The sequence below is a fragment of the Biomphalaria glabrata genome, chromosome 8 (assembly GCF_947242115.1).
Source record: "Biomphalaria glabrata chromosome 8, xgBioGlab47.1, whole genome shotgun sequence".
NCBI lineage: Eukaryota > Metazoa > Mollusca > Gastropoda > Planorbidae > Biomphalaria > Biomphalaria glabrata.
Window position 1 is genome coordinate 43,513,633 of NC_074718.1, and position 18,350 is coordinate 43,531,982.

General features: G+C 37.2%; 1 protein-coding gene across 3 annotated transcripts in view; it reads left to right on the plus strand.

Annotated features, from left to right (window-relative positions):
- The window catches only part of LOC106058419 (CD109 antigen-like), a 61,460-nt gene that overhangs the window by 16,287 nt on the left and 26,823 nt on the right, over nucleotides 1–18,350 (plus strand). For 2 of the 3 annotated variants that reach the window (XM_056038461.1, XM_056038460.1), the window contains exons 10-18: nucleotides 791–905; nucleotides 2,609–2,833; nucleotides 3,945–4,145; nucleotides 8,701–8,802; nucleotides 10,076–10,138; nucleotides 11,595–11,786; nucleotides 11,926–12,075; nucleotides 14,512–14,658; nucleotides 16,494–16,553. In XM_056038461.1, coding sequence (XP_055894436.1) covers nucleotides 791–905; nucleotides 2,609–2,833; nucleotides 3,945–4,145; nucleotides 8,701–8,802; nucleotides 10,076–10,138; nucleotides 11,595–11,786; nucleotides 11,926–12,075; nucleotides 14,512–14,658; nucleotides 16,494–16,553 — 1,255 coding nt within the window. Of the gene's footprint in view, nucleotides 1–790; nucleotides 906–2,608; nucleotides 2,834–3,944; nucleotides 4,146–8,700; nucleotides 8,803–10,075; nucleotides 10,139–11,594; nucleotides 11,787–11,925; nucleotides 12,076–14,511; nucleotides 14,659–16,493; nucleotides 16,555–18,350 lie in introns of all 3 variants that reach the window. The other variant, XM_056038462.1, reaches the window with a different exon arrangement.

Genomic DNA, 18,350 nt, shown 5'->3' on the forward strand with positions numbered 1-18,350 from the left:
ACTTTATAATATTCCACTGTTAGGCCTTTAGATTTAGACTTAGAAGACGATGCACTTATTTTTTCCTGTACGTTTATTCATTTAAACTCTCAAGGAATGCGGAAATACCCGAAGACATTTTTTCTCTAACTCTCAAGGAATGCGGAAATACCCGAAGACATTTTTTCTCTAACTCTCAAGGAATGCGGAAATACCCGAAGACATTTTTTCTCTAACTCTCAAGGAATGCGGAAATACCCGAAGACATTTTTTCTCTAACTCTCAAGGAATGCGGAAATACCCGAAGACATTTTTTCTCTAACTCTCAAGGAATGCGGAAATACCCGAAGACATTTTTCTCTAACTCTCAAGGAATGCGGAAATACCCGAAGACATTTTTTCTCTAACTCTCAAGGAATGCGGAAATACCCGAAGACATTTTTTCTCTAGCTCTCAAGGAATGCGGCAATACCCGAAGACATTTTTTCTCTTTCTCTAGCCAAATTAAAATTTCTTTCTTCTTTTACTTTTTGAAAAATGTCCACAATTTAAATCTTTTCAAGTGTGGCAAACGTGCTAATATTTTTTTTCCCAACGATAATCAAATTTCTAGGTAAATCGTTATAGTCGTTTTCGAAATCGGTGTCCACCCAGGATAGTCCTAGCTGAGGTCAGCAGACCCCATCCAGCGCAGGCATAGTCAGCCGGTGGTTGGTTTAAGTTTTCTTTTCGCGTCTACGTCTGACCTCGGATGTAGACGGGTATATCAATTAAAAAAATTCATGTCATCTGATGTCCGTTTTACTGATAGATACACCTATGGTAAACCAGTCAATGGTACTGCTGATGTATTGGTCAAGTTACAAAATGAATTTATAAAGAGTATAGACAGCAAATACCTCCAAGTAATCAATGTAAAATTACGAGTAAGTAGATACATCTTGTTTATTTTATGTGGTGTTTTAATATTTAATCTTTTCATTTGGGGGTTCTTACTATTCTATTAAGTGGCAGGGCCGGATTTAAGTAAGTGGATGCCCCGGGAATAATTTTTGTGAAGGCCCCTACACATTTTTTCGAACTCTTTAATAAAAATCCACTTTTAACACTTACAAATACTGATATCCAATAGCAAGCCATTTTTTAAAAGAAAGAGGAGGAGGACTTTCTAAATTTTATCTAATTTCTCTACGTTAAAAAAAAGTTACAATTATTCAGTATTCAATTTTAAGAAGCAACATCCCTCCAGGAGATACACATTATGAGCAACAGGCAGCGCGAGTGAAAAGTGTTTCATTAATGATCTTGGCGCATTTATGTTGATTAGCTTTCGCTAGCGTCCTGGCCTCAACACTATTCGGCATCTTCTTTTCGGTTGTAATCGCCAGCGCCTTTAAATCCCTGGAAGATGAAGTGCATATCCGTAGTAGATTCGGTAAAAGTCTTTTTAAACTGGCTCGACTTGAAGCCAAAACGAAAATTGTTTTATGCTGAAGATGCGGCACTTACCTCCCATTGGCAAAGAAAGATTAGGTAAATGCTTTGTATGATACTTATTAAGAGCTCAATCTTACAACAATATTCACCAAAACTGAAACTCTGGCATAGGATGTCACAGAAGTACCAGTGGTAAGTATTGGAAATCTCACCCTTACTGTGGTGCAGGAATAAACCTAGCTGGAATCAACTATTGCCAACAGCCTAAATTTAGAATTTGAAGTGAAAAAAAAAACAATTTTTGAAAAAAGCTTCTGCAGAAATGTTTCAGTCGTAAGATTTAAAATGTTGTTGGTCATACATGTGGAAAATGAATTAAAAATAAAACAACAACAGTAAAAGTTGATAAACAGTCGAAACGTTGAGACTTTGTGCATGCCCCCTTTTTTGGGGGGATTACCCTGGGATGTAGCCCCGCCTGCCCTGCGTTAAATCCGGCCCTGTGATGGGGGTGTTATAGAAAAAGTCAGCGACGAGTTCTGCAAACATCGTCCAATAATAATAATTATGATAATGGAGCTATAATTAATGGCTATCAGATATACACTAAAGTCTCGGCTGCGAAATAAAAAAGTAAAGTTCCCCTTTCAGATCTTGTGGTCTAATGGGCAGCTGATGTAAAGTCATTTGTTTCTGTGGCCTAAGGTTAACGATTGTGTCATGTAGCCAGCACAGCGACCAACCGCCTTTACTTTTCCCCCAACTGATATCAGGTACCCATTGGACTTGGGTGGACTCAGAGGCGCCCCAAAGATTCCGAAACTAAAAATCCCAGTCTTCACCAGGATTAGAACCAGGGATCCCCGTTTTCGAAGCCAAGCGCTTTACCGCTCAGGCACTACGCCTCCAGGCTGGGAAATAGAACAAAGGGAAATAACTTTATATCGAGAAGAGGAGCAAGGGCTTTGTTCTAGTGTTCTACTGCAATACGTAGATGTATAAGTGAACACTAAAAAAATGTTTGTAGTTTTTTTCCAAGTTGTAACTCAGTCTCTGGCTATTTATGTTAAAGAAAATGTTTACTTTTCTTTTTCCTAAATATTCACAAATGTATTATTTAACAAGAGAATCCTTAATTAGTGAATTAATGAAATCGATTTGCTCTCATTGTTAATTTGGTTTCAATTGTTAGCTGAATGGTGAGGCCAAAGTGATCATCCCAATGTCCCAGGTGAAAGCCTTCAATCCATATTTAAATCAGCGTGTTTTGATAGTCATTGCCAATGTGACAGAGTCTTTGACAGGCAACCAGATGTCAGGAAACGGAACTGTCACATTGTATGACAAAGGTGTCAAGTTGGAATTCCCAGAATCCAATCCTAAAACTTTTAAGCCAGGCCTTCAGTACATCGCCTACGTAAGTCTGCTTTTCATTGTCCTCACATTTCTTAGTTTAAATGTCTTCTGTCTACACATGATTATTGAAATAATTTTCATTCAGAATTATAGTTATGACTAGCTTATTGTCAAATAAATAAAAGTGTCAAGGTTTAAAAGGAAACTATTAGTTAACAATCAAGAAGTATCAATATTTTAAATGTATATCTGATAAGCTTTTCCCAGGTTTTATTTATCAATGCAGACCAAACATAGATCTATTTGGTTTTAGTTTTGTAAATGAATATATTGTGTATTGTTTTTAGCGACGGTAACGGTAGTGACGTAGTCAGACAGATGACGTTGCAGAATGTGGGTACATGGGGAAAAAGATGGCTAGAGCTTAGAGAAGGCTGACTTGTGATAGAGACTGAGAATTAACCGACGGATAGGGAGAAAAGACAAGCATCCCATTTGTTAATAAATACATCAGTTGATGTATTCAGAAGTCTTTATCACGTCTATCTTGTTCATTGGTTGGTGAAATAGAGTTGGATTTGCACAGCACACAAGATTCTAACCAGGACAATGGTCACTTCTTCACAGTTCATTTTTTTACAATTCACTCTCTTCGTCTGTCTGTCTTGTATAAAGAGTCTGCACGTTATTTCTCCCACACCCAATATTGGATCAAATTGAAACTTTGCATAATTATTCATCGGCGTAGACAAGACATAATCAATAAAATAAATTAACCTATTTGTCTTGTAATTAATTATTTTGTTTGATATCAACAAGGGAAACTAGTCTTTCAGTATTCACTAATGACTAAATATGTAGCGTTTCTTCCATTTAGCTAATTTAACACGTGAATTCTTCCACACTCATTCTCGGATCAAGTTGAAACTTTGAACAATTATCTAGTGTACCAAACAAAATATGAATTAATTTTAAACAGTAACCAATTTGGTGAATTTATTATTGGTAATTAAATATCTTATTTGATATTGAATAATTGAAATAACCTCTACATTTTTAGAAAAATGTCACTGCCGTTTGGATTGTTAATGCGGAGTTCGTTCCCTTAGATATATTTCGTTTTTTTTGTTTTAAAAAAAGATTTTTATATTTTGCATGTTTTTAATTCGCAGTTGAAAATCAGCCAACCTGATGATCTTCCAATAATCTCCACCAATGAGAAGGTTGTGATCAACATACGCGTAACAAGTGACTATTTCTCTGACATTTTATCGGACTATTCAACCAGTGTACTGAGCTTGGCCATTCCAGAGAACGGCCTAGTTACCATCCCTGTTGATGTCCCAGATTATGCTACAGATGTTTACGTTACTGTAAGAAAAATAATTTTTGATTGTCAAATAATTTCTAGCAAAATTCTGAAGCAACACTTTTTTTTGAGTACACTTTTCAGCGCATGACGATATTTTTTTTTGTGATCTTAACTTTGAAAGCAAACATCAAACAAATATTGTATATATATGCATACAACAATTTTTTATTTAGGGTATCTAGACAATTAAAATGTCTTTCTTCTTTGAATTGAAGGGCTGCAATCGTCATATCAAACATAATTCCTCTAGCTTCTTCTTCTTCTTCTTCTTCTTCGTTCTCATTGTTATGTTGGAGTGTTCAGATGACTAGACCAATACATGAGATGAACTGCGCAGTGGTTTCCAATCCAGGGAGCTCTCCATATAGTTTTCTTTCTATTGGGGTGATTTGGGGCCAATGTCTTATACGGGCCTCTTGGTATAGAGAGCAGTTTTGGAGGACGTGGTCTGCATTCTCTGGTGATACTCCACATGGGCAGATTTCACTGGTTCCAATTTTGAGCTTCCGGTACATGTGTTGTCGCATTCTGTTGTGTCCGGTCCTGAGTCGAAAGATTAGACGTTGGTCTTGTCGGGATAGCTTATAGTAAGCGTCATCTTTCTTGTGATTTGGATGAGAGCTCGTCCATTTTTCATGTATTTTATTTACGATTAATTTCTTCAATTCTTCTGGATAGAGTGCAGAGTTTATTAGTGTGTTAGTTCTCTCATTTCCTTCTAGATTCCTCTAGCAAAGTTGATCTATTTATATTGTTATAAACCTGGTGGAGGCACACATGGGAATAGTGGTGTGTGTGTGTAGTCAGCCGACGCAAATCGCCCCAGGCCAGTGCTAGACGAGCGGTCAACCGTGACGAGTTACGACGGTCGGCCGAGACGAGTGTCAACATGAGGAGCGTCACGAGGGATGTAGTCATCTGACCACCCAGAATGGTCCAGCGACGTTCTGCCCGGTTCTAGAAGGCCAGCAGGGACCCTATATCACGAGCATTAGCTACTCTGCCTCATAGTGGCGCTCGTGTGGAAACGACCATTAGAGGAAGTGGTTAGGCTAAATGAGTAGCGACACAAGACTCCCGTGGGGATGCCCACGGGTAGACGAGAGTCAACTCATTGCACGGGCGGAGTTGTAAAAAAGTCCCCACAAACACGTCCCACATCCATGCGCTGTTCCTCAAAGGGACCGTTACATAAATGGCAGGTCCCTCACAGCTAGCTTGGTACAACGAAGGAATATGGCTGAGGTTCCCGGTGCCCTCGGCCTTCGGCCATGTGCAGCCAAGCATGCGTCGGGGGCCAAAGGCATTGGAAACAGCAATGCTTTACATAGGCATTGACTCGGGTCTCTCTCAAACAGAACTGTGTCCTCACAGTTTTTTTTTTTTTACTGTTTGGCGTCCAAACAGGGTTTTTTTTCAAACTTAGGGCTCGAAGAGCCTTCGGCGCAGCCCTTGGACATCAACAAGGGACCCTAAATAAAGAGTGGAGGTGACACAGTCAACACGGTTCACGACAGGAGTTCAGAACACGGTCGACTACGGCACAGTTCAACGGTGTGGTTCTGTACGGAGCATTACGACGGTTCAGTGCGGAGTACTGTCAAGCACAGTTGAGACGACTGGAGTCTTGATCTTGGTCTGTGATCGAGTCCGACACAACGAGCCCAGTGTGTGAAGTCAGTCCTGAACTGTTGAACCCAGTGCAAGCCCGGAACGAGACGTAGAGGCCAGTGCAAGAGTTGATACGGCGGTACGGTGTTATCGGAGAGATATTTGTTTAGTGTACGTTTTGCCAATTGTACAGTATTGGCTCAGATTTATTCAACTATTAAAGTGTTACGTTACTTTGGAGCCCTGAGTTGTCAAGTTCTTTAAATTGGTAGTGTATTGTGCAGTTTGCAGAGAGCATGGATAGTGAGATTCGTAACAATATTTATCTCTCTAAATACCTATATATGAATATAAATATCTATATATATCTACATATCTGTATATCTATACATCTGATGTAAATGTTGGTTTGGACTACGCAGGACATGAGATCCGCCAATGGGAAGAAAAAACACTCCACGAAAAATTCCCGTCTTTATTACATGACAAGGCTGCTTCCTTAACATGGCTCATAGCAGGTCTTCTCCAGCACGAAAAAGAAGGCCTTGTTACAACAATACACGTCATAGTAATTAGGACAAAAAAAAATACGAGAAGCATATCCTGAAGATCAATGTTGTCGACAAATGCCGAAAATGTGGAAATGTGGGCGAGTCAATTGAACACGTAATGGCTGTATGTCGCCATAATCAAGTTGCAAAATTAATACACCAACTCTTTGCTTTGACACATAATTTGATTAATAAGGATATCCATTCTTATTACAATTACTCGCCACAAGAGGTTCTCGAGTCTACTGATCACTTATTATACTGGGATAGGCCTCTGATAAGCCTATTTTGACTGACAAATCGGTAGATTTTAATCGCCCTTACTTGCTGTTCATTGATTAAAAAAAAAAAAATAAAACCGACCATCATTGACACCGCCGTTCCATTGTCTCATAATATAAGAAAAACTTGGAGATTAAGCTTTTATGAAAATTATCTAAAAAAAACACTATACCCCATTGTTATATCAACCGAGGGGATAATAACAATTGACCTCACAGATACCTTCAAGGCCCTTAACATTCGCAAGAAGATTCTCGTTGCCTGTCAGAGGGCGGCACGGCTGCTGACCTGCCACATCATCAGAAAATTCCTCAGTTGACACTGATAAAGGGACTGCAATACATTTTGGGGTTGTTTCTCTTTGACAAAACTCGACCCCGGCAATGCCAGAGAAAGAATACTCATAATAATAGTCTTTTTATCGATAATGAAATTTCTTACAATTTGTTCTTAGTCCTAAACAAAACATAAATAACTATAAAAACTATTATTTCACACCTGATTCACTCAAAAGTTAAACGCAAAATGTTTATATCAGATAGCTGCAATGTAGTTGACGATTTGTTCTCTAGAGAAACTAGGGAGGTGTCAGTGTCTTTTGTTATCGGTGTCTTGCATCTCCTTTGCGATCGTAAAATCGCAAAATCCTGACCCTAAAATCTTTTTAGATTTTGTTTTGAATATTTCTCTCAATCAGATATCCAAATGCTGTGCAGGGCATGTGGTAACAAATATATTATTATTATTATTATGGCTTTTATATAGCGCTACTTTCATGCTTATAGCATGCTCAGAGCGCTTTTGGTCCAATCTCATTTGTGGACCGGTGGGGGGGGGGAGGGGGTATCTAGGAGTTGGTTTTCCGTGCTGCCTTTAGGCGCTCAGTAAACACAACTCTGCCCGAGTCGGGTGTCGAGCCTCGAGCCCCCTTCTAGGTAGCCAAGCCAAGCCAAGTTCAAGCGCACTTGGCCTCTCGACCACGCTTCCCACTGAAGGATTCCAGTAAACCTTAACTTTCATGAAAGTGACAGCAAAAAAAAACAACAACATACATAGCTATTCTAAGCTACATTACACATATTGTTCACATTCCTACCCAGAGTATATATAAACAAGGGGATATAACTCTTTCAAACAAGAAAGAAATGATATTTCCACTCCCAACACACATGCTACTGACACCCCATTCATTTGGTCTGTGCGACCTTTCTTCCTTCGTGCCACCTGATAATGGAAAAAATCTTCTTAAATCTTCATTTATCTTTATAGTATCTTGGGCGACAAGTCTCCGTTAAGATCTGTTGGACGTTCTTTTTGCTCTGGTCTTCCATCTGTCATATAACTAAATATCTTCTCAATCATCAGTTCATCAAATACGGATGGATATTAACGTTTCAATAATAACAAGATTAATATACGCTCCCATCTCCGTAGTATGTGGTATCATGTCGTCAGTCGGTCTAACAACAGAATAATATCGGCTAAACGTTCCATACAGACACATGACTTCTTTTGACTTCTTTGTGCTGAAGAAAGAAGAGCCCCCCACTTTGTGAGTATTGTGACTCTCGCCTCACCGTGGAACATATCCTCATTGAGTGCCCCAGATACCAGGATGTCAGGGAGAAATATTTTAGAGCCACTAACTTAAAAACACTATTCGACAATGTCGACCCTGGGAAGGTACTGAGCTTTATCCGGGAAGTGGGGTTGTCTACGAAGATCTGATTTATGAATTTGTAAACATGTACTGTTTACATTAGATTTTTACCAAATTATTAAATTTTTACTACCTCTACTATTTTAACTGTGAATAGACCTTGATTTTAATGATTTGACTGTATGGAATTTGGCCCTTGTTGTGTGGAGGGAGAGTGGCCCTTGAGGGACTGCAGGCACGACATGGCCTAAATTGTGCCGATGTGCCCAAAATCAAAATCAAATCAAATCTTTTGAGTTCGGAGTTGTGGTTGTTGATAGTATTTAGTTCTTAGCTTCTGTTATTTTTGCTGACATGGCTTTTTATCTGCCTGAATGAACCACTTCCGGGGGCCGATTGTGAGTTTGTATTTCCACATAAACTGTCTTGGTAACCTTGTTTTTCTTTTTTAGGCTACCTTTCGAGGGGTCAGTGAAAAACTGACACTTGAAAAAACTCATTCCCCAAGCAGCTCGTACATTCAAATGAGATTAATGTCTGGTCCTGCCATTAAGGTAAGGCAGCGCATCTTTTTGTTTACCTACCTACTTATCTAGTACTAATTTAACTTACAATGAAGCACACACAAAAAAAAAGACTTAGGATCTATATTTAAAAAAAAGAAAATGTAAAATTAATAAGAACAAGTTTTTATGTTTAGAATAAAACAAAATGCATTGTCTACAGTCTACATTATAGACCTATATATATTATATCTAGACTGGAAATCGGAAACAAATTCTTACCGCGATTGATCGATTCACAGACCTATAAATAAAAATAAATATATATTTTTATGTACGTAACTCTTTTTCAAGCTCTAAGGGAAGTCGCCCCAAATCTAGGAAAATCGATCTTTTCTGTCTTAGAAAAGAAATGATCTCTAGTTTTCAAAGTTTAGAAATAATGCAAAATAATTTCTCGGATTTTCTTTAGAATCAAAGAACTATATATTTACGCTAATATATGAAACTAAGCCATTTACTGTTAGTTTCAATTGAGATAATGTTTCGAAAATCCTAGATCGAAATAGATTGATCACCTAGATATTTCTAGATTATGTATCTAAAAATTTGCAAAATAACAATTATAAGACGAGAATACTCTTATTTTTGATGTTCAGTTTGATGTTCTTTCCTTGAAAGATCCCTTTCCAAAACACTTACGATTCTTAAAGATAACCTGCACCCATTAAACCACTATTACATAAGATCTGAACGAAGTGGTCGTCTCCTTTCCATTAGCACTAAAACAGAAAGATTTAAAAACTCCTTCATCCCACTGTCGGTCAGAGTGTTACAAGATCATCTGTCGTCATCGAGAAGTACATAGAAGTCTAATTCATAAAGCGCTGGTTGTGAGTGTGTATGTATTTCGCGCGTGAATGTCGTTCGAATTGGCATCTATAATGTCATTGTTGCAGTAGTTACGCTGAAGTTGTCCATTGTAGTCAAACTGAATTTCCATTTGATTGGATCAATAAAAATTTTCTTATCTTATCTTATCTTAGATCTAAATCTAAAAATTAAATTGTAAATTACATAAGTTTGGGTTGAAAAAAGACTTTACATCCTATAACTACTTTACAAAACAACGCTTTGTTTCAACTTTTTAAAAAATGTTTACATTTTTGGTAGTGTTAAAAGATCTCCATGTCCGGTCTAGATATAATATATATAGGTCTGTGGTCTACACATTTATATGGATTTATTTTTATAAATGGCTGAAGTGATATTTTCTGATGTACACTACCGATTTTATTTTTATTTATTTATTTTTTAAAATAAGGCTGGAGAAAGTATTTCATTTGAAATCAAAGGAACACGACCATTGGCCACATTAGTTTACCAAGTAAGTGTTTTTTTTTTGGGGGGGGGGGGGCTTTTGTATAGGAAATATTAGAAGCAAATTAAAAAAAAAATTAATTACATTTTTTAAACAGTTATCTTATCTTAAAAATTACAGACGTTGATTCAAAAAAACAAGAGGATTACGTCCTACGCATTAAGCATCAAGTCATGCCACTAGCGGATCCAGAACTTTGGAGTGGGGGGGGGGGCGATCGCCCCTACCGCCCCCCCCCCCCTGGATCCGCCAGTGAGTCATGCATGTTAACCAGGCGGGTATAAAGACGAAGCATATTATTGTAACTGAGCTGGTGACGCTGGTCGTGTGTGTGTAACCGGACGACTAGCATTACACAGACCCGTGTACTTCGAGCGAATCTATGTAATCACCAGCCGTGTAAAGGTCAACGGTTTTATGGTAATTGTGGAGAATAAGAAAGAGTGTATAAGCGTCGAGTCAGTCCGGAACTGTTGAGAACCAGTAAAAGATAAGACGAGACCCACATTCTTGTACAAGTTAAATACATCGAATATAATCAGACATTTCGTACTGCCAATTGTGAAGTATTTCATTATTTATTTATAAGACTCATTAACATGTCTTGTGTGTTAGTTTCTTGAGCTAGGATATAGCATATTGTCAAGTGATTTGCATGTGCCATGCAATCATGTAGCATACGAAGGGGTTAAACTTAAATATGCATACAACTAAAGTAACACCTTTAGTAAAATCACTAAATTTAGAAAGCCTTCAGGACAGAAGACTCAAAAGTAAAGTAGCAATTATACAGAAAACATTTGAACCATAATCTTCAAATACAAAAACAAAATCTAACAAAATAGAAAGAAACAAAAGATAAAGGCACATTCCTCGTCCCATATGCTAGGACAAATTTGTACAAATGCTCCTTTTTCCCTAGTGCTATTAGAGCACGGAATGGGTTGCCTGAGCTAGCCAGGAAAACCAGTGACTTGGCAGAATTAAAGTCATTGGTTAACATGCTTGACTAGATGCATGACGCGTAGGACGTAATCATCTTCTTTTTTTGATGTAACGTCTGTATTATATACAATATAAAAATAGGTCTTAGTTTATACACATGTTTAAGTCTTTATTATATAAGACAAGGTGTAAGTATAGTGAACATTAATCGTCGCTATCTGAGACTTATGTTAGAGACTATGTGTAAGTCTCTAACATAAGTATCTATGTAAGTGACAAATGAAAAGATCAGAGGAAGAAAAAAATAACGAAACAAATAAAGCTCAGTGTTACAGCAATATCACAAGACCCTTAGGATTTGAGAAGAGTTTACATTATTACAAATGATTTGTTTTACTGTAATCCAAATGACTATGTGAGTTATGAAGAAAGGATTATTTAACTTATATAATTAGTAGTTTTTTTTTACAATCACTTAGTAAGTGACAGTAAATGTTTTTACTTTTGACTACCTCAGATCCTATCAAGAGGTGAAATGGTCAAAACAGGAACTGTGGATGCCAATGGTCAGCTTGTCTACCAGTTCTCTATACCATCAGACCCAAGCATGGCTCCTAACGCAAGAATTGTTGTGTACTACGTCAGAGATAATGGGGAAATTGTCACAGACAGCATCAGTTTTGATATTTCTGGAGTTTTTAAAAACAAGGTAAAAGTAGTCAAGATGAAAATGAAACAACTACTATTTAAAGGAAAGATAGATAAAAAAAAGTAAATAGCTAGAGTACACAATAAAGATATACTGAACTGTACCGTGCATTTAAAATAAACTACATTTCAAATTGTAGGTATCTATTGACCTTGACAAAACCGATGTTGAGCCAGGAGATGATGTCACACTGACTGTTAAGGCTGACCCAGATTCTACTGCCTACTGCCTGGCCATTGACCAAAGTGTTCTTCTGCTCAAAGGAGGAAATGACGTCACAGATAATGACGTAAGTTTGCAACCAAAAGATTGACATTCTTGTTTTTAATTGATTGGAAGTCTTTTCCAAAGAAAGACTTTTTCGTTTTGTAAAAGGCATTTCGTGTCTCATTACCTTACCTGGTTCAGATGTCCAAATGGTTCGAGGCAAGCACGCCCCTTCTTATCTTATCTTATATAATACAGACGTTACTTCAAAAAAGAAGATGATTACGTCCTACGCGTCATGCATTTAGTTATGCCCCTTTTATGAACCATGTGACCCGAGAAAGGCTTTTATCTCGTGGCCAGGATGAGAAATTGGCTCTTCACCGATCTCTCTGTCAGGAGGCCCCCGTTGACTAGGTGATCATTTATTCACACCCGTCTTGGCATGTTGCATGTTCTTCCGAGCCTCTGCATGAATTCCTCCTTTCATGTGTGGCCGGAAGCTCAAGCCCCACGTGGGGGCCATCCTTATGCCTATGCCGTCCCATCGTACCTGTGGGGAGACCATCACCACGCGTATGGGCCCCTTTGGGAAACGGGCTGATGGGGGTTTCGGACTGCTTTAGCGAGCCTTTTTTCCATCCCTACCCCGTGTAATATACCCTCGCTAGAGGATAAGTGTGGTAGCCCACTGAGAGCTATGTTTGTTACCGTACTTCACCTAACCACTTTCACGGGCGGATGTTTTCCACCGGAGGGCCAACGCTGATGCGACGGGATCATTCCTCCGGCATTACCTTATCTGATTCTTTCAAATTATTGAAATTACTCAAAAAAGAGAGAATAATTACAGCATACACGTATGCAAACAATCCATTTTTTTTATTATTAATTAGAGACGTGAGCTCTGCTAAGTAATTAATTTACTTTGCTGATTGATCCAACGAGCCACATGTTCTGATGAAACTAAGAAAGATGGAGCACTTATACACATTTGTTCTAGCATAGGGAAAAAGAAATTTAGCTTTTACTTTGCGCACTTTTAAGTATTCAACAGATGGTTCAAAAATTGAACCACTTATCGTGAACCATTGTCATAATACATTTGCCGAACGAACCTCATTCACCAAAATGAACAGTCACGTGATAACATTGATAAACAAAAAAAAAAATATCACCTGTGATAACCATTGTTGAATAAAATTAGACCGTAAATTTGTATAGAAGAGATAGAGAAATACGTGACTCAATGCTGTTTGTTTACGATTGGTGAAAGAGTTCCATTTCTAAGACATCAAAAAAAAAAAGTTACTTTCAATGCCCTTCTGACTATTTTGGATTCCCATTTTTTTTTCGCGCAATTTTTGTCTATTTATCTCTAAAAACAAAAATTGTCAATTTATCTCTAAAAACAACAAAAATTGTCAATTTATCTCTAAAAACACAATCTCGTTTATTATTAGATACAGTTTTCAATATTCAATTTCAGATTTGATCTTTGTACATCACTCTAACACTTTTCTCACACAATCATCTCGCTGCTTTTGAGTTTTCCCCACACAATGATATCATGTTATAGTTATTTGTGTAGTAATATCGGGACCAAAAGAGTAGATACAATTAGACTAGAGCTACGACATGTTTAGAGACGCTAGAAGGAGTGACAATAGAGACGCTTTGTGCAGAAGACTCAACGACTATTTTCCCTTGTAAAAAAACGTATTAAAGGTTTACTAAGCGTTATCTGTTTCTTTGGCCAGCGTTTAACGAGGAGGGTGTCATGTGGCCAGCACAACGATCAACCCCCTTTACTTTCCTAACTAGACTTGGGTACCCATTAAAGTTGGGTGGACTCGGGAGCGCCCTAGAAAAATCCCGAAATTCAAAATCCCAGTCTTCTTAAAGATTCAACCCTAGGACCCCAGATTTAACCACTCGGCCACACCGCCCCTTACCTAACTCTAACCCTTTTTAATATGTATCTGCCCAGGGAAATTTCTCTCTTGTGGTCAGCGGAATATATTTTTTAAATTTTCGTCAGCTAGAGAAGGTTTCAGATTTCAGTAGCGTTGTTTGGGGTAAGAGCTCCGGGTCTAAGCTTGTTCATTGGATAGCTATCAACGGGACTTAACTGGACTTAATCGAAGGTTGAGTTGTTAGGGGAGATGCTAAATGGGAGACGACAGGTTCGTAATTTCAATCTCAAAAATATTTGTAAGAGATTTTCACTTCTCTTTTGTTTTTGAACTCTGCTTTGAGTTTTTGTCCTAAAAATACACGAGTAGATTAATTCTTGAATACACGTAGGACGCCATATTGTTTCTGTTAATTTCAAAAGACTTTCTGTAATTTATAAGAAAAGTATGATACCATGACCACTATATACTACTTGTAAAACATTTTCTTTTTTGAAGTAACGTCTGTATTATACTAGATGGGAAGATAAGATACGCATTATTTATTATACCCTCAGAATGCACTAATAGAATCTTTGGTTAAAAGTTCTGTTACTCATCAGGTATTCACCGAGCTAAAGGAGTATGACTCCAATGAAGACAAGAACAGAAAGAGTATGGTCTGGTGGCGCCGCTTCCCTATAGGGCTTTCTCGAAGGTGGCAATATCCAGTTTATTTGGGAGGCAATGACGCTTATGAGATCTTAGAAGTAAGTAGATTTAACTAAGTAAGTAGATTTAACTAAGTAAGTAGATTTAACTAAGTAAGTAGATTTAACTAAGTAAGGAGATTTAACTAAGTAAGTAGATTTAACTAAGTAAGTAGATTTAACTAAGTAAGGAGATTTAACTAAGTAAGGAGATTTAACTAAGTAAGGGGATTTAACTAAGTAAGGAGATTTAACTAAGTAAGGGGATTTAACTAAGTAAGGAGATTTAACTAAGTAAGGAGATTTAACTAAGGAGATTTAACTAAGGAGATTTAACTAAGGAGATTTAACTAAGTAAGGAGATTTAACTAAGTATGTAGATTTAACTAATTAAGTAGATTTAACTAAGTAAGTAGATTTAACTAAGTAAGGAGATTTAACTAAGTAAGGAGATTTAAATAAGTAAGGAGATTTAACTAAGTAAGGAGATTTAACTAAGGAGATTTAACTAACTAAGGAGATTTAACTAAGTAAGGAGATTTAACTAAGGAGATTTAACTAAATAGGCTAAGTAGATAGCAGCGTTGGCAAGAACATCGCTATTTGAGATGCGGTCATGCTAAATTATATTCCAGATGAAGCGAAGACATCTTTGGTGAAAGCGCTCAAGAAGTCGTATTTGCTTTCTATATAAAACCCATGTCTTAGATCCATATATGAGGGTTTAGAGAACCACAGTTTCCTAGACACTAATTATTTTAGGATGACGGAGCGATTTATTCCACCACAGTCTCGAACGGAGGCATTCAAAAGCATTACTGGCTGTGGCCAAACGGTTATCAGCTTCCACAGTAAGCAATGCGTTATTCGATACATTTAATAAAGTTAAACTTAAAATTTGTGTTTTAAAAGCATTTTTACATAAATTCGTTCCTTTTATTTGCGAATTTAGAATTCCTGACGTAAATTCTTTTATTAGACATTACCCGAAAGGCTACACATTCCTAGGTCTAAAACTCTTTTCCATTCTAAGATGATAGAACTTCTGTTCGCAAAGATAGTTTTATACTTTAACACATGAACATACTAATTATAGTCCATTCATTTCATATTTTAATCAAATTAACATTCAAATTTGTTTTTCTAAAGCATTTTTACATGGGTGCAACTCTATACTTAATATCGCGTGAATTCAGGTCAATTAGCTATTTTTAGCTCCATTCATAATATTTTTTTATTCATGAATTTATGCATTCGCTTTACTTATAACATTATTATTTCCTTTTATTGTTTCTAATGCACTATATCAGCAATACGCAAGTTAAGACCCGCGGGCAGCGGGTAATATCCGTCTAGTGAACTATAAAATAAATATTCTCTAACCCAAACCTTTTACCAGACAGACAGACAAAGTGGATTTAAGCTTTGTAAAAATCCGGACATTTTCACACTTTAGACCTATGCCTTCTGGGTGAGGACACGAATCCAAAAAGAGTTACAAATAAAACTTTACAATTACAAAAGGATAAAGAAAGAGAAAGAGACAGTAACACCGACAGACGATGTGACAGTAACACCGCCAGTACTAGACATAGCGACGGTTATATTTACATAGAGACCGTCACAATGACAGACAAAGAGATAGCAACATTGTAATTCAGACAGTGACATTGAAAGGCAAAGAGTCCGTCACTTTGACATTTGGTGTATCCACTTTAGAGAAGGTAGGAAATGGTGTACAGTGGCGTAGCTAGCGTGCATGATGTCTGGTGCGGCATCTTCTTGTTATAGATAAAAGACAGAAATGAATGCAGAATAAATCAATGGAAGATTAAAATTTCATGCAATATATTTTTTTGCGAAATAATTTAAAAGATTGCATATGATGATTACAGAATGCTGGTGTTGTGGTGCTCACTGACGCTATCGTTTTTCGCTACTGGCGACCACGTTTTCGTGAGTAAAAATTTATGTCTGGTACATTCTCTGTCTGGTCTCACAATGCCATGTGCCATTTTTTTTTTCTAGGTGAAAGAAGGGTTTAAATAGTAAACGTTTCTATGCGTTTAAATTATGTTACAAATGAATTTGAAAGAATATTACTTTAAAGGGAGGTGAACAATAAATTTAAAAAAAAATAAATTATTTCCCCTTGCACTTTCTGTCACGTAGTCACTCATATTTAAAATATATACATTGATTTGACGCCTTGCCTTTATTAATTTATTAATACCACCAGTAAAATTATCCTTGACGTGATCAGCTTCTTTTATTTTTTAAGTAACGTCTGTATTGTATAAGATAATAATAATAATATTATTAATTTTATTTATAAAGCGCTGTTAACAAACACAAAATGTAGGCTCAAGGCGCTGTAACAACATTACAAACACAGACACGATAACTGAAATAAGAAACGAACCAAAAAATATTTTAAATAAGTAGGTCTTAATGTTCTTCTTAAAAGTGGTGTAGCATGTTGTCTGTCTGAGATCAATGGGGAGTGAGTTCCAAACCTTTGGTCCATGAACTGAAAAAGCCCGCAGACCGTAGCTTTTGAGGGAGAAACGTGGCACTACTAAAAGCGTTGAGTCCATTGAGCGCAGGGCTCTCTGGGGGACATATGGAGTAATCAGTTCGCTAAGGTACAAGGGCATCTCGTTGTTATATATACACTGATGACAAAGTGTGGCGACCTTGTAATCGATTCTCGCTTTCACGGGAAGCCAATGGAGCATGCGCAAGAGCGTAGAAGCAGAATCTTGTCTAGTTTTTTTAAGGACTATTCGAGCGGCGTTGTTCTGTATACGTTGCAGCTTGGCTATTTTGTCATCAGGTATACCTGCTAGCACGGCGTTGCAGTAGTCAAGGCGGGAGAGTATGAATGCCACAGCTAGCGTTTTTGTTGACTCCGTTGTTAAATATGGTCGGATCTGGCCTAATCTGCGCAGCTGCAGATAAAGACCTTTGCAGAGCTGACTTATGTGTAGGTCGAAAGCTAGTGTTGAGTCGAAGAAAACTCCAAAGATTCCGCACTACATGGACAAAAGGAACATGGCGGTTCGTGATAAAGAGAGAATCTGTGCTTTCAACTTTTGAGACATTGTTCCTAGTGCCAATCTTAATTATTTCTGTCTTTTTGTTCATTTTGAGTTTATTTTCAAGATATGATAAATGTAGGTACAGATAAGAATGCCCTATAATGGGTGTACAGATGACGGTAAGAGAAAGGCATGTCCTTCCTCTTGAAAGGGAAACTCCGATGGTTTTTTCAGATTTTGAGTTATTGACTTATTTAAATTCTGCGTAAAAAGTTGTAATAGTAAACATTATACCATTTTTTATTTAAATGCTTAGAAAATTTTACATTTAATAAATTAGTCAGTAAATTCTTGACATCTCAAAAAAAAAAAAACGGGATTCCTTGAGATTTTGTTTTAAGTTATTTCATGCGTCACTTCCCTAAACAATACTGAAAGAGAAACTTGATTTAACCAATCGTATCGCTTCATTCTTACAGTAGCTGTTAGGCTGTTAGGCTTAGTGACGGCCTAGTCCAGAGCTATGATACAGTTATATATATAAACATGTATAGATAGATCCAAAAGCATTAGGATAACCAACTCGAGAAAAAAAAGTAACATTTTCATATAAGCCTCTCCCTATCCCAAGAAGTAAATAGATCGTGTGTCTGAATGATTCGAACAAACTGGTCAGTGTAAGGCTAGTCTAGACTACGTGTAGTCGGTCCT